This window comes from Callospermophilus lateralis, chromosome 15 (assembly GCF_048772815.1).
Source record: "Callospermophilus lateralis isolate mCalLat2 chromosome 15, mCalLat2.hap1, whole genome shotgun sequence".
Classification (NCBI taxonomy): domain Eukaryota; kingdom Metazoa; phylum Chordata; class Mammalia; order Rodentia; family Sciuridae; genus Callospermophilus; species Callospermophilus lateralis.
This window is the reverse complement of record NC_135319.1, coordinates 92,312,809-92,339,261: the sequence shown is the minus strand read 5'-3', so window position 1 is coordinate 92,339,261 and position 26,453 is coordinate 92,312,809. Positions and strand designations below refer to the sequence as shown.

General features: G+C 56.5%; 1 protein-coding gene across 1 annotated transcript in view; it reads left to right on the top strand.

Annotated features, from left to right (window-relative positions):
• Positions 1 to 26,453, top strand: part of Tcerg1l (transcription elongation regulator 1 like) — a 168,535-nt gene that overhangs the window by 19,447 nt on the left and 122,635 nt on the right. Inside the window, exon 4 of the mRNA XM_077105456.1 lies at positions 17,282 to 17,479. Within this exon, the coding sequence (XP_076961571.1) occupies positions 17,282 to 17,479 (198 nt within the window). The remainder of the gene's footprint in view (positions 1 to 17,281; positions 17,480 to 26,453) is intronic.

The window sequence follows — 26,453 nt, the reverse complement described above, 5'->3', positions numbered from 1 at the left end:
TTTAAAATGTTTGGCATTCATATTTTTTGAAAGTTTAGCAACAGCTAAAGTCTAATAATTTATTTTATTTGTCCAAAATATGTAGAGCATTATCTGAACATGTAATCAATACAAAATCATTAATCTGTCTAATAATGGCTCATTCTTTGACATTTCCCTGGGAATGCAGGGTGTATTTCACACTTAGAACACACCCCAGTTCAGATCAGCTACATTTTGAGTGCTCCAGAGCCACATATGTCCCTGTGTCCCCTCAGGGACAAGACAGTGCTGGAAGATAATACCCAAGTTCAATTGTGAAGGCCAAAACCCTATTAGTCAGTGTATTTGAGAGAGACTTTCAGGAGGGTTCAAAGACATTCATTCGGTGAACAAATGAAACCCAGGTGTGACCTCTCTGTGTCCATGACCTTATGAGAAGGAAGGTCTATTTTAATTTACACAAACAGCAGTTAAGTGGGGTAAGCTTGTACGATGCTCATGTGCAAAAGTGATTCACTTTTTATTCTAACATATTTTACTTTTTTCCAATATAAGGATAATCCATATTTGTTAGGTGTAAAATTTTGTAAATGAGTAAAATGTGGAAGGAAAGAATAAAATGGCCCACAGCTCAGGAAATATTTACAAATATGGTGCATCACTATCAGGGCGCAGCACGGTGCCCACAGTTTTTGTTCTCCTCTGACAATGTTGTAATATTTATTCATCCATGATATTCAAATTTAGTTTACTTCACCTTTAACAGCTTTAACAAACCCAGCGGTAGATCAGAGTTTCCTTATCATAAACATTCCAGGGACCGCGCGTACATGCTGGATAGGAATTGATCGTCACTTCTCTGTAATAATTTTCCCGTCTTCCTAAAGACCTCTCAATCCGAGTTGTCATGGTATCTCCCCACCTGAAGGTCAGCGGAAGGCGTCTGGCAGGAGCTGAGTTCAGGGAACACTGGTTTTTCTTCTTTCCATTCCCGTGCTTTATGCGTTTAGATCTGCAAAGCCTGTTTTTACCTGTACCGCCTCACGTCTGAACGCAGCGTCTCCGCTGAGGACATGGACACCCCTGAGGTGTGGTCACACTCAGCGGCAGCCACGCGTGGTGCGGGTCCTCTGACTGCCCTCAGCCTTCCCACACCCCCGGCTCCCAGCTGCCCGTGTGTTGCTTCTGTCACCTTAATTCAGCGGGATTCTCCCTGCTCTGCTTTCTCTGTTTTCCTTCTAATTGGTCACTGCGCAGCATGGCATTTAAGCGCATCGTGATGTGAAATCACTGCCGTTTCCGTGGGCTCAGTCCCTCTCGTGAGTCGGGTGCTGGCTCCCTGCTGCTTGCTCGGGGTCGCTCCTCTGTGCTTGTGTGAAATTGCCCAATTCCGTCTTTCTTTTACTGTGCTCACCTGCATGGTGTGACAATTACACTGGCTTCCTAGGATACATTGGGAAGGGACCCCTCCTTTTTAACACTTTGAAGGTTTTACAATACTAGAAGGAATATTCCTTGGAGATGATTTGTAGGGTCTGCCTGTTACAATGTGAAAGCCTGGTCTTTGTCTGTGGAAAGATGTCCAACCACTGACTTAATGCACTGAATTGTATGACTATCTGTACTTGTATTTTCATGCTGGTTGGGTTGGCAGGTCATATATACATATTTTAGAATTCATACTTGCAACCCAGTTTGCAAACTGTCTTTGGAGCAAGATTGCTAAATATTTGCTCACCTTTTCAATATGTTATGTTAGTAGTTGTCTTGTTTAATGTATAGGAGTGTTTTCACCTCATCATTGAAAATATCTACTTGTTCAACATCATTGTAATTCTGTCCATTTTATCTGTTCTTCAAAGAGACAACTTTTGAAAACGTCCTAAGTCAGCAGGGAGTGGTGATGCACACCTGTAATCCTAGTGGCTTGGGAGGCTGAGGCTGGAGGATCATGTGTTCAAAGCCAGCCTCAGCAACTTAGGGAGACCTGTTTCAAAATAAAAAATAATAAAAAAAAGTAAAAAGGGCTAGGGATGTGGCTTAGTGATCAAACGCCACTACGTTCAACTCGGACACTCTCTCTCCCCCTCTTCCTCCCTCTCATTTGTTACTGAGGGTTGAACCCAAGGGTGCCTTACCACTGAGCCACATTCCCAGCCTTTTTATTTTTTATTTTGAGACAGGGCCTCACTAATTTGCTGAGGCAGGCTTTGAATTTGCAATCCCCCTGCCTCAGTTTCCAGAGTCACTGGGATTGTAGGTGTGTGCCACTGTGCCTGGTTTCTGTCGTTTTGTTCTGATATCTTTTTCTAGTATAGATTTAAAATACTTTAAAATTTATGCCACAAATATTTAACTTGAAAGTCTAGAGTTAAATGTCATGCTGCTGCACCATCTTACTGAACATTGTCACAAGGACATTGTCACAAGATGATAGTGACAGCTATTTCTTAAAAACATCCTTATTGTTATTCTATATTATTAGATATTTTATTTTCTCAGGTGATTCTTCTGAAACCATTTTTGTTATTAGATCCTTTAGAATTTCTTCTTATGAAGGTCAGCTACCAGTAAATCTATTTTTCTTTATCTAAAAATGCACATTTATTGTTGAGGTATAGATTTTTGGTTGGAAGTTACTTTCTAATCAACTGTTTGATGACTTTTTCTTCATGTCTTAAGACGTCTGTTAATTTCTGCAGAGGTGTTCTACCAGTCGAAATGATTTTCCCATGTACGACATCCATCTTTTCTCTATACATACCCTAAAGACTTCACCTTTGATTTTAGGATTTACAACTTCCTCGTGATGTATTTAGATGTGAGCCTTGTAAAAATCCACATCTTTCGTGGGTTGTGCTTTTGTGGATGTGTGTCTTTTTTCATTTCTGGGGCATCTTTCAAATATTAACTTTCTTTCTTTTGTTTTCCATTTGGCTTTCTAAAATGTTGGTAAGAGATTCATTAAACCTCATTATCCCAAATTTCATATCTCTTCCTTTCCCCTTCATATTACTTATCTTTGTTCTCCATACTTACTTAGATAATTTCTTTAGTTGTATTTTTCATTTGCTAAATCTCTCTTCATCGATGTCTAATCTGCTATTTCAAGTCCCTAAGAAGTTTGTTATTCCAACAATTATAATGTTAATAATTTTAATCTCTAGAAATTCCATGATTTTCTTTTTCAGATCTGCTCCATTCCTTACAGTGTCTTGATCTTGGCTCCTCTTGAAAACATTTCCCATGCAGTTGTTTCATATTCTGCACATGAGATTTTGATATCCCTGTTTTGGGTGCAGGTTTGATGAGTGTTGACTTACCGGCTGTCGCTCATGGTGGCTTGCTCGTTGATCTATCTGGTGTTCTTATTTGGGAGCTTATCATCGTACCTCTGTTTGTGAAACTTCTGCTGGCTAGGTTGGTTATGCCTTCCTCTAAAGATCTACACCTGCACAGCTGAGTGGCACCACCAGCCCAGACCCATCCCCGGAACATCTCAGGTCCTGGAGTGGGCTACTGAAGTCCTCTGCTGGCCTCTGCCTCTGCCCACATGGGAGACCTGCCTTTCCTGTCTGCACCTGTGGGCCTAAGACCCGAGTCTCCAGGGGAAGTGGAGAGAGGTGGACCTTGGAGACTGGCTCTCTCTTTGGCACAGACCTGCCTCCTACCCAGGGTTGGGGTCCCTCAGGGAAGTTGCTTGTAGCTCCTTTGAAAACCAAATTCAACTCAGCTGCTTTTTCTGAGAATACTGGTCAGCTCTGGGGTGTGCATGCACTTATTTTTTAAATTGTATAGTAAGAAATATTCTTCCAACAGAGGATACATTTTTGTCTCAAATTATACACCCTCAAATTATATACTCTGATAGCTGGGCAAAAAGCCAGATAAGCTGGTGCACAGATTCCTCTGAATTACAGCTATCACCAGAGCTTTAATTCACCAGAAAGTTAGGTTCAAGACCTGCATGAAATGAACATGTGGGAAGTGATGCTAGATAAAAATGGAATATTCCACTTACCGGCCCATTATCATCTTCCTTTGCAAACCAGGTGCGGAGTCTTGCAGGTAAGATCTGAGCTCCGGGAAGCAGAGCCCTGGGCTGTGTTGCCTCTCCTGAGTAGGCATAACCAGGGCTTGCAATGTCCTCTCCATACTCCACACCAGCAGGCCGAGCACCTGCCACGCACCTGCTAGTGGAGGTGCCAGGGACAGACCGTGAGCCAAACAGGGAGATGAAAGGGGTCTGCTCTGAGGGTCTTACAGACACGTTTCTTTTCTCTTTGGGCAAATACTGCACTGTGTTAACTTGTATTAGTAGATTAATAAACTTTGGGTGAAAGGTTCCCAGATGGGGAGTCTGGTCTTCCTGCGGCTCTGGGAAGGCCACCTTGGCTGGGCTCCGCGTGGGAGAATCAGTTCCTTCCGCCTCTCAGTGTTGTCATCCACAGGTGCCTTTCAGGAACAGTGGGGTCCTAGAGGAAGTGGCCTCAGATAGCTGCTGAGGAATCTGAAAGGTCCGATGGGCAGACCTGGCTGTGCCGTGCTCCTGGGGTGGAGATTCGGGTCATTTCCTCAGTGGCTTAGTAGGAGCCAGGTGAGCGTGGGGTGGTCTTCATGGGCGTGGGGTGGTCTTCACTTTAGGGCCAAAGGTGGGAGGCCAGGGCAGTCCAGGCTTGTGGACCCTGAATGTCTATAGCTTCTGGGGAGGGTCTCTTTAGAACACACCAGTGGAGACCTGAGATCGGAGCCTCTGGAGGTGCCTGGAGGCGGCACCACGGGAGCTCCCCGGGGAGCCAGGGGGCGCCCCTGTGCTCCTGCAGGGACAGCCGGTGGTCTTGTCTTATCGCAGCCGCCCCATTCCTCAGGTGCACTGGAAATGCCTTGGACACCAGCAGCCTTCCGCTCCCTCCTCTGAGGAAAATGAGCCTTCGCTTCAGTAGCATCATCTCAGTACGGTGGATTCTTAAAACCTGGGAATTAACCTTGGATCTCCTTTGTTCTGATGAGCCTATTTGCATTCATTCTCCATGATAGATGCAGCCGGCAGGTAGCTTCCCCAGGCAGCCAGGTCCAGGCGAGCCTTGACCCACAGACCCACACCCCTGCAAGGCGCACAGACACCAGCCGCGTCGCAGGGGCGACCTGCTTCCTCTGGGCAGCAGGTGGGTTCTAGGATCTGCAGTAGACGTGAACATTAGTGAGGGTCAGTGGTGGCTTACTGAGCCGTGAAACAGAGGCACAGGAGAAAAAGAATTCTCACAGGGGCCCACAGCGATCACCTGAATAGTGACTTTTTAAAAAATGGCACTTTGAGATTGCTCTGAAGGTCAAGATTTGAATGTGGACTCAGAAGAGGAAGGTGGTCCAGAGACGGGCTCAGGTTCCCTGGAGAGCCAGACATCTTACCTGGGGGTGAGCAGGCGGTGGCTCCCAGGAGGGCCTGACTCAAGGATCCCCTGGCTGCCCCTGGTGTGGTGGGTGGCGCGTGGGCAGCAGGGCTCACCCTGCCCACCTGGAGCCCGTCACAGTACCCCTCCAGGGGTGCCCACAAGTATGTGTGGCTAAGCAGGCACCACAAGGAGAATAGGTGTGTGGGCACCGTGCCTCTCCCCCACCCAGGTACAGATGCCCCTGGAGCCTCATAGGCAGCTAAGATGGCCTGGGTGCCCGCTCGCTGGGCCAGAGCACAAGGAGAAGCCTGCCTATGACGCCCCCTGAGGGGGTCCCCCAGATCAGCTGGCCTCAGCATCTGTCGCCTGAGACCTGCTAAGTCTCAGAACCCGTCCTCCGTTCCTTCAGATTATTCAGGCGCCATTCCTTGGAGCTCTCTGGGGACAGGTGGGGAGTGGGTAAGAGAGGGAGGAGAGAAAGAAGGCAGGGCGGGCGGGTGAGGGAGCAGAGAGGCTCAGCACCCCAGGGCATGTCCCACAGGCCCTTCCTGCCAGAGGGTTCTGGACATTGCTCAGCCTGGGTTCCCCAGGACTTGCTTGTCCCAGGAGGGGCCACTGGAAACCCACTTCATTAGGAGCAAAGTGAGGGATCCCAGACAAAATGACATTTGGCCAGACAGACTTACACCTCACCGGAAATGTGTCCAGATGGGAGAGAAGACCATGGGCCAAGTTAGCCTGGAATCCATGAAATTCCAGAGGAAGGAGAGAGAACTGAGCCTGGCCAGGGAATCAAGGCCCCCCAGCTGCCCTGTGAGAGTGGTCACACCTCAACAGACAGCCCCGACTGCTTCCTCCCTGTCAGGGCCCGCAACAGGCCCCATGGCCACTCGGGAGGAGGCACCAGCACCATGCAGAGGGGCCTGGGAGGACACAGAGAGAGAGGGACCAGCTGCCTGGTCAGGTCGTGGTCCTGGGCAGGAAGCACGGCTCAGGCTGCATTTGAAAAGGTGATGAGTCTTGAGAGTCGAGCTCAATGTGGTAGGGGACCCATGAGCTCTGGGGCAGGGTTTGTCCCCATCTCACAGGTGAGAAATCCAAGGAGGGTCTAGGAGACTGGCTCTGGCCCAGGCTGCTCGGCTCAGCTGGTCAGTAGTGGAGTCTGGCCAGGGCCTGCATTTGAGTGCTCAATTGGAGCTTTCCAGCTCCAGAAGGGACCATGATGCCCAGAGGACAGTGGGAGGCAGTGGTCACTGGGAGCCCGCTGTGAACTCAGGTTCCCTGGGCTGCAATCTCAGCATCCTCCCACACCTTCCTCCTGAGGGCTGACCAGACCCCATGTGGGCCCCTGCTCTGTCCCCGGGCCTTCCTGTGAGCTGTTGGATTTCCCCTGGGTAGGAAGCTCCTGCCCTGTGGGCTTCTCCTGGAAAATGGAGTTTCTCCAAGTCACTGCCTCAGGACCAGCGGTCCCTTGGGGATGTCCCTCGGCCCAGGACACTTTTACTCAGATGCTCTCACGGCTGCTTATCCTGCTTTCTTAAGATCTCTGCTGAGCTGACCTTGGGGGCTCACCTACCTGTGTCCCTTTACGAGGGGCACCTGGCCTCTGTGCTCCCACCACTCGTTCCAGCCACTGTCCCATCACCACCAACTGCTCCACTGACTCCCCTGTTGGCTTGTCCATGGCTCCTAGGCTGAACCTGAGCCCACACTTGGGAGGGCACCATGGACACTTGTGAAGTGTCTGGGGATGGACGTTGGTGAGCCCTGGTGTGGTTGGGTCTGGCTGAGCCCCCCTCACTGGCCTGCAGGACGTTCTGTGACCGTCAGTCTGTGCAGATGCAGCGACTGGGCTCTTGCAGCTTTGGAGCAGGCAGCGCTGTGGCTGGGAGGCCTGGTGACTCAGGCTGGGCCTCCAACTGGGCTCAGACCCCCTGTCCCTTCCAGTCTCTTCAGCGACTGGCCTGCCGGTGCTAAGCCCCCTTTGTCCACCGTGGTCCTCGCTCCCTCCTCGCACAGCTCTGTGCAAGGTCCTGGGACAGGTCTGCGTGCACAAGGAGGGCTCTCCTGTCACCTGCAGCTGTGAGCTCAGCAAGGACAGTCAGAGCCAGCCAGCGCCGCGATGCTGCCGGCTCAGGCTTCGGCTCGCTCAGGGCTCCAGTGCACAAGGACGGACCCCATCTAGCCCAGTCATGCCACACTGAAGCAGGAACTCAGCGAGACACGTCTCAGCAGCTGAAAACAATGAGAAATACTTTCTGACAATGTCGTTTTCGACTTTCGTTTTTAAACATTGTGTGTATTCACTGGGGACATGCATGGAACCCTGGTCTGGAGGCTGTTTCCTGTGGAAGTGTTTGGGTTTGAGGAATGAAATCATCCGAGTGGACACGTTTACCTGTGTCCTCCGTCCTCATGTCTTGCCAGTGCACCGCGCGTGCGCTCACCTGGGGCTCCAGCACCAGAGCCACTCAGGCAGGTGGCAACGAGGAGAGCATATTTGGTATCTCAATTATGAGGCATTCAGTCATCTTAATTTCATAACGAAGATCGGCACAGCGAAGCAGCAACGTTCCTCAAAACCGTCAGCAGCTTGATTGCATCGCCGTCTGACTGCATCTCCGAAGAGGAAGGCTCGGGCTGAGCATCATTTCCTGCACTTCATTACTGCCGTGGGATATTAGGAGGCGGGTAAGAGGTGAGTGTGCGGCGTGTGTGTCGCACATAATGAAGTGGCTTGAAGCAGCCCCCTGATGATGAGCCGCAGCACGTGGCTTAACGCATCAAGGAGCTCTCCACAAAACTTCTGTTGTTGAGCAAAGGGAATCCTGCTGGGTTCAAGGTCAATGAGAGCTATCTTCCTGTTAGGAGTAGAATATGCCGGCTGCAGCTTTAGGGAGCAAGCGCGGTTATTATTTTAGGGCAAAAGGTTAACCTTCCTTAGTGCCACCGTGGTGCAGAGGTCGCTCTTCTTGGTGCCAGACTGGCCTGCTCTTTGCACCCTATGTGGAGGGTGCTGCTGGATCCCCCGAGGGAAACAGTCTCAGGAGCACACTGAGAGGTCCAGGAGGCTTGGTCCGCCTCCTACCCCACTGCAGCTACTCACCAGGTGAGCTTTTCAGGAGACCATTGTTGTCTCCTCTTAACACGCATTTTAAGTGCCTTCTGTATGCACAGAATGGGGTGTGGCTTTGAGCCCAGCACTGCCCCAGGGTATAGATGTGTGTGAGATGGGTAGGCAAGTCTTGGGCTCTGGCAGGATGTGGTCTAGGGGACCCAGGGGCTCTTCCAAGCCAACGCTGGTGTCCAGGTTGGCCAGGGTGCCCACACATTGCCATGGTCCTTGTCCCACTGAGGCACCTGAGCCTGGGCTGCTGCACACTGGCTTCTTCCTTACGGGCCTGATTCCTGGAAGCCTGGTCCTCTGCGGTGCTGGCCGGGGTGACGGCGAGGCCGGCAGTGTGGGGCCAGGAGCTCCTGGAGCCAGGCTGTTTCTCCTGAGGAAAACTGCTTCCTGCCTTCCTGCCCCTTGCCCGCTCTGACTGGCTTTGTTGCAGCAATCAGGACGTCTGCTCTACCGAGTATGAGCGGCAATTGTTCTTTGGAGTAGTGTAATTAATCTCTAGTTTTAATAAAATGAATATTCAAATTATTGTGCAGTTACATGAAACCATAAAACTAACAATAAATTGGTATTGCTAAGCTGATGAGCAGAGCAGAGTGCATCCCCACCTTCCTGGCATGGAGAGCTCGTGCGCCCTCGTCCTGTACCATCGACACCCGAAGGCTGGAGAGCAGGTCTCCCATGTGGGGCTCTCAGTGTCCCTGCCATGGACGTCACGGCTGCCATCCGTGTGGATGGGACCCCGGGGGCCTCTGGGTCATGACATCAGGGTCCTGGTGAGACGCACGTCAGAACTGTGACTTTTAGCCTGTCAGCTCTGCAGAGGAGACCTGGCTGAGTCCCCACGTGCTGGGGAGAAGGGCAGGGATCCTGGCTGCACCATGCACGGTGGGGCTGGGAAGCAGAGCGCGTCAGTAGGAGACAGGACGGGGACCGGGCAGGGAGCACCATTCATAGGTTGGGGCCTCAGAGCTCCCGCCGCGCCTCTCGGGTAGGCACCACTCTGAGACCGCGAGCCCACCAGCTCCACCGAGGCAGCAGTCCCGTCTGGGGAAACCTGGCCTGTGGCTGGGGACAGGAAGGTGGGCTGAGCAGGTCCACACAGCACGGTCGGTGGGTGGCAAGCCCAACAGGTGGATCTCCACTGGAAAAGCAGAGGGGGACAGGACATCCCGGGTCGGCAGAACCTCTAGTTCTGGGGCCTTGGGGAGCCCCACCTGACTCATAGCGAGTGAGCCGAACAGCAGGGCGTCAGGTGGAAAGCAAGACGGAGCCAGGTGTGGTGGCGTACCTGTGGCACCAGCTCCTGGGGACCTGAGGAAGGAGGACCCCTTGATTTCACAAGGTCAGGACCAGCCTGGGCTGCACACTGAACCCCATCTCAGAAAGAGAGGAAGCCAGGTAGCAGCTCGCTGGGAAGAGCGTCCCTCCGAGGCCAGGAGCGTGGCAGGATAGACAGCAGCCCTGTGCAGATCATCTCCTGAGCACAGACAAGTGGCCCGCGAGTCAGTGAGGGCCAAGGACTGCGCACACTGCCCACAGGGCTTGGGAGAGGTCCAGCACCAGGACCAGCAAGTCCTCCCGTCTCAGCTTCATGGCGATGGGCTGCCTCACAGAGCTGAGGCATGCGGGCGGGGACGGTGGACCACCTCACCCTGGGTGAGTGTCTCTGGGGGATGGCCGTCGCCTGGACTCCGTCAGTCCCTCTGGGCCCAGTTTGCGTATCATTTTGAAGAGACAGAGTGGTCTTTGCAGAAGGTAAACCTGGGGCGATTCTCCACTTCTCCAGGCTCCTTCCTTCCCCGTGTCTGCTGTGTGGACCAGCTGCCTGCAGCTGCAGAACAGCAGTGGACGCCCTCCTCACTGACCCTAGCAGAGGCCCGACAGTGGCCACTCTCCCAACACATGCCAGGCAGGGGACAGAAGGGGGGTTAAATAGGAAAGCAGGTTTCTCCGGCACATTTATTGATGCACATGTATTAAAGATACCTTCATATTGGGGAAGTTCCACGGGGAGACACTTTCCTGGACACTTGCTCTCCCTCTGGGTGGCGTCTGACATCATGTCCTTGTTTCCTGCAGGTCCTGAGCAGGGGCAATCCAGGCACTGCTGTGCCCAGGCCGTGGCTGGAGACCTGCTGCCTGAGCCTGCGGCTTCTCTGGGCCCTCTGTGGGGACGGACGGGGACTGGGAGCCGCGTTTAGAGGGAGGCCTGAATCTGGATCTTTGGGCTCACTGGGGTCTTGGGCTCAAAGGGCATCGACAGAGGTCCCCCGGGCAGCAGGCAGGGAGTGTGGGCTGCACCTTCGCTTTGTGGGCCTCAGCAGTGTTTGTGGGCATGGCTGTGGGTGGGTGTTGGAGGGAGTGGAGGTGCCTTCCAGATGGTGCTGCAAGGGAGCTGGTGTCCACTGTCTGGGAGCAGTTCCAGGAGGAGGGGCTGTCTTCACTCGTTGTTTATGGGAATGACTCGGGGCAGCTGGAGGCTGGGGGTCATGGACATGTGGTGAGCAGGTACATCGGTTGGCAGTGACCAGGCTGTCACTGTGCCTGGTGGAGGGTCCCCTGGTGGAGGGTCCCAGAGAGCAGGGACTTGGTTGATCTCAGGTCTAGAGTCAGAGCTGACCCCTGGTTCAGTGGGAAGCCAGTGTCAGGGTTTTGATTCCAGGTCCCTGAAAGCTCATGATTAGATTGTGACAGTCACAGCCTAATCAGTGCCCATTGTGTGTGCTCCATGGGCCTGAAGCCAGTGTCCTGTTCAAACAGTCTTCTGCAGAAATCATGACCAGTTGATAGAGGGAGGCCTGCAGGACTTCCCCTGGAGCCGAGCTCACTTGCTAAGCAGACGCGGACGGCAGGCTGTACATGTCCCTGTGTATAGAGAGCGTGACGGGGTGCTTGTCAGATCCGGTTTTCTCCTCTGCGAGGAGGACTCACCACATCTACTGTTTACCTGACTCTCTGCCACCTTGAGTCCTCGAGTCCTCCCCCACACGGTGTCCTCGCAGGCCCCCGTGCAGTCTTCTGCAGATGTCCAGGCCCTAACCTGCTCTGCAACCTGCTGGGGGTGACAGTTCCCAGCATGGCGTCTGACGACCCTCCAGGTGGTCCCAGGGCCTGATGCTGGCATGCTCCTCCCTGAGGCTGGTGGCTCTGGCAGTGACAGAGGCCTGGGTCCCGTGAGGTCCCGCCCATCTTCTTCTGACACCTGCCTTCTTGCAGGAGAGACCAAGGGGAGGCCTGGCTGCTCTCGGTGTGCCCAGAGAGGTGGGCAGCCCAGGGTACTGCCCAGCACTCGTGGGTGCCCTGAGTGGCGCAGTGCCGGCTTAGCTTGCTCAACCTGACATTTAGGGTCTGGAGCGCCTGCCCGGCCACCACCCAGTTCCCTTGGACAGTGTCCCTCCCTTCCTTCCCTCTGCTGACTCCCATTCTAGATGGGTTGCAGGCTCTGGCAGCCGGGGCTGGAGGGGTCAGTGGCAGTGGGTCAGAGGGTCCACTGCAGAGCCTGCTGCTCTCCGCACTGCTGAGGCCAGAGTCTTAACCAGTCATGCTGCCCGTGGCCAGACCCATCTGTGCACGCAGCCAGGGGGCTTTGGGGATACCAAGGAGCTCCTTTGAGAAGCACTTGTCCTCAGGTGTGTCAGACAGGGAAGGTGTGTCTTCAGCCATGGGGACCAGCCGCAGGTCTGCAGAGGGGGACCCAGCCGGGCGGGCCTGACTAGTGGAGGCAGATGCCACTGCTCACTGTGGCCTTTGTGTGATTCTTGTGTCCCCAAGCCTCTCTCTCTCCCACTGCAAACAGGGTGGCTAGCAGCTGTCCTGCTCGCTGCTGGCCAAGCGCTTACTGTAGATAAATGTGGGTGGAGCTCCTTTGTCAGGTGGTAACTGGAGAAGCAGGTCGGTGGCAGCGACTCACATGGCCGCAGTGGCAGTGGTCGCCAAGGCTGGGGCTGAGTGCAGGGTTCTGGAGCCCCGCCTCTGCCCTCTCCTCCAGCTCTCCACCAGGAGGGACGTGCATGGTCAATGACTGTGGCTTTAAGCATTGATTTCATAAGGGATGCTTATGGGGCGGCATTTCTGGTCTATCTCTTCGCTGGCTTAGCAGGGTTTTGGCTGGTCCTATCTTATCTCACTGTTTACCCAACTAAGGGGTTTTCTGCAGCCCTTTGGGGAAAGCAAGTTATTATCATTATTTATCAGTCGACCCAATCTATTGAGCGCTGCTGCTCCTCTTCCAACTTGGCTTGAGACGCGCTCTCCGGGAGCAGCTGGCGTGGGCTCTCCTTGGCGCCCTGCGCTTCCCGGCTGGTGCCCTCAGCAGCAGGTGCCTGAGGGTGCTTGTCTGTTGGCCTGGTGCCTCCTGCTCTGTGTCTCAGGCCCAGCCCCGCCCAAGGCCTGGGTACAGAAGGCCGGCTGCCTGACTAGCAGGTGCGGGAGGCAGAGAGGAAGGAAAACAGGAGGCGGCCCGCCCTTCCTCCCAGCCGGGCCCTGCCCGCCATGCAGTGCTGTTCATTGTGAAAGTGCCCGAGCTTCCAGGTGTGTGTGGCTTTAGGGTGTGTCTGGGGGCTCAGGGCCAGGCACCGTTTACCTTGACGGGCTGGGTGATGGCTTCAGGTTGAGGGTTCCCAAGACCAGAGCTCTGGGAAGCATACAGTGAGACCGGACCTCGTCCTTCCTGCTCGGCCACCAGTCGTGAAAATCAGTTTGTCGGCTGATTTGGTGAGACGCGGGGAGTTCCATTTCCATATGCAGCCGAGGGGCTCAGGGCAGGTTAAGTGTGCTCCTTCCAAGCTTCGTGTCTGAGGGCAATTCAAAAGGTAGGCTTGCTTGTATCTTTAGTTGACAGATGAGTTTTGGCCACGAAAATCACATAGTGATAAAAATATCTTCACACTTCCATCTACAAAGCACTCTGACCTTAACATCTGTTTAAAACACTCTAGTTATTTTCCTGTTCATTGCTAAAGGTCATCTTCATTTTGAATGATGGATCAAATTTGTTTCAAAACATGCAAGGGTAGCGCATCACTGAGGTCCTGAGGCCGGGCCTGTCTTACAGCAGAAGCATCGAGCACCGTGTCCGCCCACAGGCCTGGCCCTGGGTGTTCACTGCCACTCCCTGTCTCCTTGTAGCATGTTTTAAAAATCGTGTTTAAATTAGGTCTTGTTGGCACAGTGCAGACCACTGCCAACCTCTGGGGAGTGGTCGGCAATGCAGGACAGAGGGAATGGAGTCCACCTGCAGGGCCTCCAGTCTCCCTGCACCCTGGGGGTGCTGGCGACCATGTGGACACCTGGCCAATGGGAGGGGCTTTGAGTAGGAACTCAGCCCTTCAGGGGCTCTGGTGAGCCAGTCAGAGGAGCCGATTAAAACGCAAGCCTAGAGTGAAGGCCCTGGCTTCACCCCCTTGGGCTGGTGCAGGCTCCCCAGCTCCCTAGCCCATTCCCTCCCTCACGGGGCAGGGCAGGGTCCAGGCCACGTGGACAGCACAGAGGTGGCCTCTCTTCTGAAGAGAGGGAGTATGTCCAGGCCCCCCGCCCCATGAGGAGGTAGATATGGAGTGTGTCCAGGCCCCCCGCCCCATGAGGAGGAGGGTGGAGAGTGTCTCCAAGGCCCCCCACCTCATGAGGAGGAGGGTGGGGAGTGTGTCCAGGCCCCCCTATCCCCATGAGGAGGTGGATGGGGAGTGTGTCCAGGCCCCCCGCCCCATGAGGAGGAGGGTGGGGAGTGTGTCCAGGCCCCCTGTCCCCATGATGAAGACAGTGGGGAGTGTCTCTAGGCCCCCCGCCCCATGAGGATGCATTGCAGAGGTGCCTGGATTTGCCCTGGACCTGAGGCCTCTGGTGGACACCTAGGAGGGAAGATCCCACCCCTGCTGGGTGCACTGCTGGGAGGGAGCCTGCCCCAGGCCCTGTCTGCTGCTGCTGTCTGGGAGCCTGCCAGGTGCCAGTCCTGCACCCCTCCTGGCATGGAGAGAAAGGAGTCATGGCGGCTCGCCAGGCACAGCCCTTGTAATTGCCTGGCCAGGCCCCAGACATCACCTGGTCTTTGGACTGAAGCTGCACCCTCCAGCCCCAGTCTGCACCCTATCCCACCAGGCTGCTCTCTTAGCATGGTGACCTGCATTCACCTCTCCTTGTGTGGGTGGGGGGCCTTGCCAGCCCCTCCCCTGTCTGCAGCCCAGGGTTCCAGGCCTAGCGCCTCCCGGGCTCTCACAGCCTCAGTGCAGCTCTGAGCCTCCTGCAGAGAGGCAGGAATAGAGGCCTGCTGCTGCTGGTCACTGCTGGGCCACACATGCGTCCTGCTGTGGGCATGAGTCAGGTGTCCACACAGGGCCCATCCCTAGGGCTGGTGCCTGGGGCTCCTGGGCCAGGCAAGACAAGGGTCCTGGGGTGATGAAGGGCCAGCTCAGGGGGCCTGAGGGGCTCTGCTCTTGCTCCCACCCCTGGCCCTTCCCTGGGGGCTTCCAGCAGCTCAGGACTGGGCGGTCCTCTGAGCCACCTCTTCCTGGGCAGCCCTTGAGGACTCCCCTTGCCATTGTCTGGAGAAGCACTGGGCAGGGCACCAGTGGTTACAGCCAGCTGTGGTGAGGCAGTGGAGAAAGGACTTCTGGAGAGGGAGAAGCCACTTTGAATAAGAAGCACTCACACGGGACTTTGAAGTGTGTCGAGATTTCCCCAAATCAGTCATTCAACTGATGGCTGCATGCCCCAGTGCTCGCAGAGGCTCACCCCTGGCCTGGTCCTGGGTGAAACACACAGGTGTCCACCTGGGGCACAGTGGTCTCTGCCATGCTGCTCGCCTGGGCGTCTCCTGGGACGCAGGGAGTGAGTATGGCAGGTCCATGTGGCACTTGCACCCCCAGGAGCAGTGGGCCCTGGGAAGCAGCTGGCCACTCAGTGGTAAAGGGGGTGTCTATCTGTGACATCTCATGGGAAAGCAGCCTGCACTGTGACCGCGATGTGGTGCCAGCACAGAGGGGCCGTGCCAGCAGAGAACAGCAGCACAGTCAGGTGCTCAGGGGGCTCCGGGTCGTTTTCACTTATCTACGGGGTCTGCTGTGGGGTGGTTTGTTATTAAGCTGTAGGGTTTTCAGTATTGCTTACGTTCTCTGACTTTCGATCCCTACATGGTAACAGACGAGGTCCGGAACTGGGGACAGCAAGTGCCACAAGCAGGACTCTGCGGGGCTGCTGGGGACAGGGCAGTCAGCCCCTCGGGAGGAGTCGGTGGTTTCTTACAAAGCTACCCGTACCTGTGATGTGCAATTCCCCTCCTTGGTATTTACCCAGAGGAGTTGAAAACTCATGTCCACATTAGGATCTGGGCACAGCTGTTGTAGCAGTTTATTCATAATCACCAACACTTGGAAGCTCCCGGGATGTCCTTCAGTGGGTGAGTGGGTAACTGCTGCGTCCTTGGAGTGAAATACTACTCAGCCATAACCAGGAATGAGCTGTCGCGCAATGGGAGACATGAAGGGAGCTCCCGTGCACCTCGCTCAGTGGGGGATGGAGGGATGTTAAGTGCACATGGCCAAGGACAGAAGCCAGTTGATATGGCTGGGCAAGGCTTGGTTCTGATCACAGGGCATTCAGAGAAGAAGACGCGGCCACAGTGGACAGGCCTGGGGCTGTGGGGGTGGGAGGAGGGGGAAAGTGCAGTGTGGGCATTTCTGGGGCCGCAGGACTCTGGGTGAGGCTGGGGTGGCAGATACGCGTCAGTGTGCTTTTGTCAAAACCCGTAGGACATTCAGCACCAATGACAACGAATCCTGCAGGGAACTCTGGGTCTTAGTGAGTCACCGTGTGTCCCCGAGAGCTCTCCCCGCGGCAGAGACACACCGCGGCAGAGCAAGGTGTCAGCAGGGACCTGGGGTGGCCAAGGAGGGAGCAGCACCTTCTGCTGGTTTTTCCCCAGCCCAACACCTGCTTGGTGAAGAGTCAACTCAGGTTTAGAATCCATGTCTGCCCGTCACAGGGACTTCAGGAACCAGGCAGACCGGAAGGAGAGGAGCCAGCTTTACGTCCACGCTCAAGACTGACTTCCAGTCCCCCACAGGCAGCTTTTTAAACACGTCTGACACCCTGGTGGAAGGTTCCCTGAGACGCGGATCGGCAGGCACTGTCCCTGGGCCTGGGCTGAACGGAGCCCTGCCTGTCACCCCAAACAGCCAAACAGGACATCCACAAGGGTCAGGGCTGGCCCTTCCCTCAATGTCTGCCCTGACCCACAGTTGCCCCCTCCAGCAAGCCCTCCCCACCCCATGTATGTGGCCTTGAGTGGCTCCAGTGACCACGCTCTTGTCACCGTGGCTTCCCTTTCCTTTCATCCTGTTGTGCACTGAGGATTGAGCCCAGGGACACTTTACCACTGAGCCACATCCCCAGCCTTTTTTATTTTATCCCAGGACACAGGGTCTCACCAAGGTGCCCAGGCTGGCCTTGGACTTGCCATCCTTGGTTGCTGGGGTCACAGAGGTGCACCCTGCCCCGGCGTGTTGTGATTTCTGACATTGTGCACTACCCATGTGCATCGCAGCTGGGCTGCTTCTGTTAGGGTGCAGGGGTCTCACTCCTCTCCCGGGTGACCGCGGGCTCTGCAGTGCACTGGACATCCTGCAGGGCGTGTGTAGTTACATAGTCCACTCTCAAGTGCTTCCTCTGGGGAGGGAGGCCCATAGATGGGCTTTCTCTGGAGGGAGCTGGCGCGGGGTTTGGGTGCAGCAGGCATCTGTCACCGTGGATGATGCACATCCCATTCTGACCTGTCCCTCTTCCGCAGGTGGTTGCCATAACAGCCTTAAGCCGATCAGCAACAGTCCCACCATCGCCATTGCAGCCGCCGCTGCAGCTGCCGCCGCCGCTATGGTCTCCGTGGACCCTGAGGGACTCCGGGGTCCATCCCCCGCCAGCGTGCAGCCCTGCCACTTCCTGACATTGGCGCCCATCAAAATACCGCTCCTGACGGCCCCCTTCTCAGGTAGGCACAGAGCCGCGCGCTGCTCGCAGACAGAATCCTCCATCGCTGAGAGGCAGGGACGCTGGCCTCTTGGCTCACAGGACCCGGCCTGTGGCTGCAGGATGCGGCCAGCCTCCTGACATCAGGTTGTCCCTGGTTTCTGGTCAGTGCCTGTGGCCAGGGGTGCCTGTGCTGCCGGACATTCTTCTGAGGTCACGCAGGGTCTGCTCAACGTCAGACTGCCCAGACACACCTGGGTTCCACCAGGAGCCAGGCCTTGCTGTGCCACCCGGCATTTTCTGCCTATGATGAAGAACTGAGCTGACTCCTAGGACTCTGTGGCGTAGTGCAGGAGCCTGGTGGTGCAGGGACCCAGACCTTTGTTCTTTCCTCGCGTGGGGCACACAAAATAGCAAGAGCAGCCCGCGAGGCACTAGAGCACAGTGCTGAGCCACTCACCCCTCCCTGGCCAGGCTGGGACTGGGGCAGGACGAGTGATGGCCCCGAGCCCCTGAGCTGTCCGGGGGCGTCGGGCTGGCGGACACGCTGGCTTTCTGGGAGGTGCTAGGAGTCGTGGATGCAGGGCCAAGGAGGGAGACAGGCTGGCCGTGGATCCATGCCTGCCCGTGCTCACTAAGCGTGGCTGCTGGAGTCGGCAGGCCCGGCGACCGGGTGTCCCTGTGAAACGCTGGTTCCCTCAGGTGCCCGTTAGGGTAGAACAGCACTGGGTGAGCCCTCCAGGATTGGTCTGGCTTTCGTTGTTCACCTGAATGGGAGTTCTGTGAAAAAGGACACACACGGGGGTTGAAACAGCATCCTGGATCCGAAAGTCCACAATCTGAAATGCTCCCAATCCACCCCTTTGGAGTGCCGGCAGGGTGTCCCGGTGGAATTTCCACACCATAAAGCTTTGTTTCTTGCACAAAATTATTTTAAAAATATCGTATGAAACCTTCAGGCCGTGTGTACAATGGGTACGTGAAACATAAATAACTTCCTTTTAGGCTTGGGTCTCATCCCCAAGATGTCTCACACATATGTGCAAAAATCTGAAAAAATCCCTGATCCAAACCCTCGAGGTCCCCAGCAGTTAGGAGGAGGGATGCTCCGCCTGCGTCGCTGCCTTCGAGGCTGGGAAGTGTGTCCAGGCGTCACGCCCAGGGTGAAGGGCGGGCTGGTGCCCTGGTTCCCAGTCTCTGTAGCGTGGTTTGGCCCTGGGACCCTTCCTCCTGAAACCTAGTGTGGTCTTCTCCTCGCTGGGCTTGGCATTCTGTTTCCACATTGGTTTGACGAGTGTTTGGTCAATGTACTCTCAAGAACCAGGTCCCGTTTGCGTTTCTGTGTGTGAGTGAACTCACATTTGGAGTTTGGGAAAATAAGTGTGTGGATAATCCTGTATGGAGCTCAGCTCACAGCTGTGTCAAGATGCTGCCTGAGACCTGTCAGTCACCGACATTTGATCAGCTGACACTGATCCTGGGAAATCCATCTTAGAAGGGAGACCTGGGTGCCAGGGGGCTTCACTTTCTGTCTCTCAGGCACTTAGGAAATGACATCGTAAACATTAGCCCCCTTCTGGGTTTGCCTTTTCAAAGGTTCTGTAACCGAATCAGCCACACTATGCGCTCAGTTGGAAAAGGTCAAGCCTCTGTGATGTAGTCTCTGCCCCATGGGGGTGTTGGCCTTGAACGTTTGGTCTGAAAGCCCTGCTCCGGAGGAGGGTGAGGTTGAAATGCAGTCGGGGGTGGACCAGGACCAAGGAGCTCACTGAGCTGCGGGCTGCAAGGCAGCCCAGGCCCTGCAGCTCTCCCAGGGGTGCGCAGGGAGGGTGTTGGAGGGGTGGCCACCTGCAGTACTGTCCAGGGCACCTCCTCTAGCCATCTCAGAAGTGAGGGAGGTCAGCCAGGCCCATGTGACACCAAGCTGGAGAGAAGCGAGGCTTGCAGGAGATGCCGGGCAGCTCGCCGGCCAGGGCTGCTCAGGCAGGCTGTCTCCAGGCCACTCCCCGCAGCCCGTGCAGGCAGCTGCTCTTGGAGTCAGCTGTTCTGACGAGCAGCGCGCTGGGGAATTCCTGACGCCCCTTAAAACGGGTGGACGGCGAGGGGCAGGAGAAGGACAGAGGTCCCTGGGAGGTCTCGGGGGACCCAGAGCAGAGGGGAGGCGTCAGTGGAGTCTGCTCCGTGTGAACGCTGGTGCCTTGGGTGAGTCCAGAGGGGAGCCACCCGTGTGCGCCCGAAGGCGATGACTCCCCTGCTGGTGAGAGAGCCGGGCGCCCTCAGAGGCCACACAGGGCGGGGTCAATGGTTTTCTTCGGGGCACCTTGGTCCCCAGGGCGTAGCTGGCAGTGGCAGGAGATGCTTTTGGTTGTCGGAACTTCAGGAGCTGCTGCTGGGAGTAGCCCGTGTCCCATGGCCCCAGGACAGTCCCCATGATAACAGTGATCCCCCGGCCAACACCAGCGAGGCTGCCGTCAGGAAATCCTGGTTCATGCCAGGAGAGTGCCGACCAGAACCTGAGGCCTTGGCAGGTGCGGACCACCTGGGAGTTCCTGTTCCTCTAGCCTGAACCCTGAAGGAACCAGGCTCTCTGGGAGGAGGGAGCCAGGAGAACCTCAGGTTATTTGCCCTCAGGTGGAGCAGCTGGATGTCCGGGACTGGCTCCGCCCGCAGCGTGAGCAGGGTCTCCTCCTGGGCTGCCACTCAGCACACCCCTGCACTGCCTCTCTGCTGCTGGGCCCTCAGCCTCCTGCTGGTCCCCTTCCTGGGCCCCAGGTTACCTGCAGGCAGGGTTGGGTCTTTCTCTCCTGGCCCCTCTGCTCAAGTGGGTTGACTGAACTCCGCTGACTTCAGGGCCCTGCCTTCAGGGACCACTGTCCCCAGGGCTAGGCTGAGCAGAGCTGCTCTCTGCATTGAATGCCGCTGCTCAGGTCTGCTACGGCTAGTGGGGGCAGCGTAGAGTGGAGGGCACAGCGCACTGCAGATGTGCTGTCTGTTACTCAGATGGGTGTCCCTGTGACCAAAAGACCCCACAAGAACAGCTTAGCAGAGGCAGGGTCTGTCTTGGCCCCCGGTTTCAGAGACGTAGTCCGTGGCCAGCCAGCCCCACAGTCTGGGTCAGAGGTGAGTGGCCATCATGGCGAAGGTCATGAGGAGGAAAGCAGCTCAGGATGGAGAATCAGGGGGAGAGGAACAGGCCCCAGGAAAACCAAGCCTTCCCGTGACCTGCCACCTCCAGCCACGCCCACCTGCCTAGTCACCACCCCATCGTTCAGACTCCCGGGGGCTGGTTCAGTTACCGCTCTCACAATGCAACCCTTTCACCCCTGACTGTGCCTGGTGAGCACAGAGCTTTGGGGACAGCGTGTGCAGTCATGAGCCCTGCCCTTTCTGCTGACAGCTGGGCTGCACGGCTGGAGGAGCCACCAGGAGGCTGGACAGAAAGGCGCCCTGTCCACCAGGTCTCCAGCCAGCCGCTGGCATCTCCCTGCTCCCTCAGGCCTCTGGCTTCAGACTGCAGAGGGGCTTCCAGGGGAGGCCAGCTCAGTGCGTCAGGAGCTGTGGGCCAGGGCACAGTGAGAGACGGGATGAGCGGGCTGGGGTGTCCCCAGAGCTCTCCAGACCTGCAGCCACCAGACAGGGTCCTGCCCTGACCTTGTGCCAGGAACGGTGAGGTGGGCTCAGAGCTGACTGAACTTGGCAGCTGCCCCACAGGACGGGATAAATGAAGTGGTTTTTCTTTTAAGAATGATCCTGTCTATTTTTGCGACGTGACTTGCCATTTTCTTAAGCATGTGAGTGAGAAAGGTGCTGTGTGAGTGAGGAGTCGGTCTCTAGTAGCAAAAATTACCATCAAATACAAATATTAAAAGGTGCCATCTGCCTTGGAGATCATTTGCCACCTGTTCTTTTGCTTCCAGAACTATTTAATGGTCTAGATTTAACGTGTTGTCCTGCCACAGAACAGCTGGGAGTGACTATTTTTTTCCTGCCAGTAACTTGCCAGCCAAGCCGCGTAACGAGTCCGAGAAGTCTCCAGGCCAGAGCCAGCGCGGCCTTTCAAGTTTCCCTCGTAAGGGAGCCTGCAGATGCTCAGGCAGGCCCCGCGACAGCCGCCGTCAGCCATGCGGCATGAAGGCTTTCATTTCTTTCTTTTTTTTTTTTTAATCCAGGAATTGTTTTCTCCTCCACTATAATCAAAAATGTCATAATACATATTAACATTTTAGAGTTTTCCTGAGACAAAAATACAGGAACACGGTAACAACATAATTACTCACAGCCCAATATGCAGGAGCCCAGCTTCCTGTGGGGAAGGCGTGTGCGTCTTGGACGGAGGCATCAAGCCACCGTGAGGAGAAAGCCTGGGGACCTGAACAGGCAATGGGCTTCGTGCGCTTTGCTGCCCGTGATGACCGAGGTTGTGTCCAGACGCCTGTGCAGGTCTCCAGGCTGGCGCTAGGACTGGGTGTGCGGCAGCCTCTCCAAGTGGAGAGTGTCCCTGGGACCCAAGGGCAGGACCCGTTTTCACACGAGTCTCCCTCTTCGGCCAGGTCTAGGTGGCGCACCCAGAAGGTGCTCCTGTGACCGAGTCCCCCAGGACTCTGTCTGCATTGGCCATCTCCACCGTTAGATACGACCCACTCTTTCTCTGAAAAGAAAAATTGGAGCTGCTGCTGGCCAAGCCTGTGCATCTACGTCAGGAGTAAAGTGAGGAGTGCCCCAGAGGCCACGTGGCCCTCCCAGGGGAAGCAGCGGCGCCCGGTGCCCAGCCTCCCTGCCGCTGTGCCACGTGCGTGCCAGGCACCCTCTGCCGCTCTTTCCACAGTTGTTCGCCACACCCTCCAGGGCCTGCAGACTTGTCTCCTCTGAAGTTCACAGAGTGCCCCCTGGGTACGCACCTGGTGCAGCTGGTCTTGTCAGGGAGGTGTCTCTGGGCGCTGCCCCCTATGGCCAGAGGTTTCTGAGCGGGCACAGGAGGCGGCGCCCTTTGAGCTGCTCCGTGGAACACGAGACACAGTTGTCACCTGTGTCCCTGGGATGCACTCGCCTTCCTGGTCTGACGCTCCTCTGCTGGGTTCCCCCTGGGTCAAGCGCTCAGGAGCCCCGGGCCCTGCTCTGTGTCCCCTGAGCCCCCCTGGGTCGTAAGGGTAGCAGCAGGCCTCCTGCTCTCTGGGCTCTGGGCTGCAGGTTCTTGGTGGGCGCCCCACTTTCCCTAGGACATTTCGAGCTCCCCTGTCTTGTACAGGAAGGGCTGACTCCCACCCCAGGGTCTTCTCATGAGAAGCCGGCAAACCTCCGTCCCAAGGTCTTCCAGCCACCCCACCCCCGTGGGCTCCAGTCAGGCAATGCCACCAGCATGTCCAGGAGCCGAGCCCAGCGCCTGGAGGTCACCCGGATCCTCCTCCTGCTGGCTCCTCACGTCCCACTGGTCAGCACCGTTGTCCCTCCTTTTCCCCAACACTGGGGTGGGGGGGAGGGCCATGCCTCTCTGTCCTCTCCTCTTGTCCAAGCGGCACAACCTTCATACGGAGGCTGCTGCACACTTCCTCTGCCTCCACAGCACCTGCACAACCCACAGAAGAGCCAGCGTTCAGCTCTAGGAGTCATGCACCAGCCCCCTGCTCACCCCCCTGGCACTGCCTTCCACGGGTTAGAGCAAGCATCCCCCCCCCCCACCGTGCCTTGGGCGCTCTCGTGCCTGGCCTGCACAAGCCACCCGCATTTGCCCCGCAGCCCTCGCATGCCGGCTGCTGCTGGCTCCTCTACATATCAAGAAATAGCCTGGCTGCCTCAGGACCTTTGCTCTGCTATTTCCCCACTCAGAGACGAGCCCCAGCAGCGTCCTCTGCAATAAGAGCCTCCTCATTGCTGGGCATTTACTTGGAGATTTTCATCTTGGCTCAGAATCATCCTTGGTGTCCATTTCTGCACATTTCCTCCTTCGCTGGGAGTCAGGGCCACTGGCAGGCCCCCCTGCCTTCTTCACCACCGAGTAGAACACGTGGGGACGGTCTTCCCTTGGTAGGACCTTGCTCGTGGACACGTGGAGCACAGCTCTGTCCTGCAGTGCTTGGACTTCAGGGTGGGTCTCAGCAGACACAGTGGTGTCCATGCCAGCCTGTCCCATCCAAGGCGGTGATGAGGCATTTCCCCCCTCTGCACATGCATGCCCCACACCCCTTGCCTACCTGGGCCCCGTAACTGAGCGAGGTCACCAACAGGAGGAGGCGCCTGCACTCTTCTTGGGCAGCTAGGCAGACTTCAGTGGGGACCACAGGGAGCTGGCAGAGGCAGAGCCTGGCCCGGGGGTCTGTGCTGGGTGAGGGTGTGGTCCCGGAGCAATAGGGTGAAGTGCTGTCCTGAGTTGGGGTGGGTCTGGGGGCACAGAGGCTGGGAGGGGCCCAAGGGAGGAGGTAGACCTGCAGGGATGGGTAGGGGTCAAGGCAGCGAGGATGGGACTGACACTGGGCAGGGGGGGACCAGGGCGAGGCCCAGAGCACCAAGGACGGGGCAGGGTTGACTTGGAACATTCTGCTCTCAAGTGTTTTTCTGGGACATTGGCAGTTTACCCACTGCTTGAGGACACAGTGATGTCCATCGTCCCGACTTCAGTGCCCCTGGCACGGCCTTCTGAGGCAGGGGTGGAAGTGAAGCCCCCTGGCCGAGAAGACGCAGGACCTGGTGCAGGCCAAGGTGCCCAGCATGCCACGCCCCCAGGTTGAGGAAGAACAAGGCCGGGCCCCTGTTAGCTAAGCAGGCACACAGGCAGGCAGAGGGCGGGTCAGCATGCACAGCGTCTTACACGTGACGAGGGGCCGTGCGTGCTGACCCGCAGTCTCCAGCTCCAGGAGGAGCAGCGCCTGTCCCCTCCGCCCCTGCGACAGGCTGAGGACGGCTGTGCTGGGTCCTAGCTCTGGGTGACGTCTAGCAGCCCTTGCCTCCACCCATGTCTCCTGGGGACTCCCAGGGCTCCCGGGAGGAGGCTGCTGTGCTGGGACATGCAGGCCTTCTTCCCTGGGAGGGTCTGCTGACCAGTGACACTGTGACGGGTACTGACGGCCCTTACCAAGACAAGCACGCGCCAAGAACCAGAGACTTCCAGGACCACGGTGCCACCTCCTCCGCTCCTCTCCTGCTCCTTCCCGCGGTTGTCATGGCGGTTGTCAACTGACACGGCCCTGGAGGGTGTGTCCTTTAGCAAGTACGTGGATTCCAACAAGGTTTAGGGTCTATGACAGTCACCTGGCCACCTTGGGAGGGAGCGGGCTGGCAGGTCCAGGCCAAGTCAGCCCGTGTCATCGCTGTGGACGGATCTTTCTCAAGTGACCAACACATCTGCATGCAGAGCTGGGTAGACTCTGACCCAAAGGAGAAGGCAGCAGAGGACAGACACGACATGAAGGCAGAGGGGCCGAGTCTCTTCTCACCACTCCAGCCACGGGGCACCTGCAGGCCATATGCAGAACCCGTGTTTTCAGCAAAAGCCACCAAACGTCCCTGTGCCCCCCTTTGGCACAGGCAGTGTGTGAGTAGCAGGCTGCTCCCTGCCTACACTCTTGAAATTCCATTTACCTCTTTAAAATTACAGTTAAAATCTCACCAGGCAGGTGGGACACCCCATGCAGCCAGCCAGGCTGGGGCTTCGCCTGGAGGTCTCTGGAGGGATCTGCACAGGCAAGGGGGGCTCTTCCAGCGCCTTAAGTCTGCAGGCCATGTCCCTGGCCTGCCTCGGCCTCTTTGTTAACACACCTTCAAACCTCACTGCTTTCAAGGGCCCCTGCCTGGCAGGACCAGGGTTTGCTCGCGGTCTTTCTGGATGCTTGGCAGGGTGTGCTGCTTTCGTAAGCAGCGCCGTCTTGGCTGGGAGAGGACTGGGGTCTGGATTGTTCTCTGAGCACAGAGTGCTGTGTTCCGTCCTCAGGTTCTTATTTGCCAGGCTGAATGCTTTGAAATGGGGGAGGCCTTGCTGCTCAGCTCACGGTAAACAAGCCGTGTGTGTGTGTGTGTGTGTGTGTGTGTGTGTGCGCGTGCGCGCGAGCGCCTGCCAGGAGGCTTGCAGGCTGAGCTCCCAGCCCAAGCGGAAGCCCAAGCAGGAGCTGAGCAAATCCACGGCAGGTCCATGGTGTGTGCTTGCGTGTGAGGCCTTCAGGAAAGAACTGAAGGCACAGTGGGTGGCAGAGGACAGGAGCATGCTCTCCTGCAGGGAGGCCAGCAGAGCACCTGCAGCCCCCAGAGGGCGTCCTCCTGGGCTGTCCACATGGTCCCCCAGGATGGCTTTCCAGAGGCTGCCGGCCTCCCTCCCTGCTCTCTTTCAGAGGGGACTGTGTCTGCTAAGGTGGCAGGAAAGACACTTCAGGTCATGGGATTCTCAGCAGCAAACGTACAGAGAAAGTCTGGGTTTTCTTAAGTGGACCACGTGTTCTGTTGTAGTCGGCGTTTTCCCCACTACGGCCAAGAGGCCCGACAAGAGCAATCAGAGGAGGGAAAGTTTATGTGGGGCTCACGGTTTCAGTGGTCTCAGTTCACAAATAGGTACCCCCAATTACATACCCCAAGTCAATCCCCCAATACCTACCTCCTCCAGCCACACCTATTGCCTACAGTCACCACCCAGTTAGTCCCACGAGGACATTAATGTACTGATTGGGTTGAGGCTCTCAAGCCCAGTCATTTCACCTCTGAACTTTGGGGGGACACTGCATATCTAAACCATAACACCTGCCATCCCCCTCTACAAATGTCCACCCCACCTTCCCCAGGCCCTTCCAGGTGGTGCTCTAGAACTCAGCAGTGAGTGCAGAGAGGGCACCCTGCCCCAGCAGGAGGCCAGCACCCAGAGCAGAGGACAGGCTGCCCCTCCAGCTCCGCTCCTCTCAGGAATCAGTCAGTCTGTGGAGACTGGGCTGGGGCGCAGTCCAAGAGCTGGTGACTCGGAGGGCAGAGCAGACTTGGCTCCGCAGGGCATTGCTTCCCTGGAGTGAGGCCATGGTCCAGGC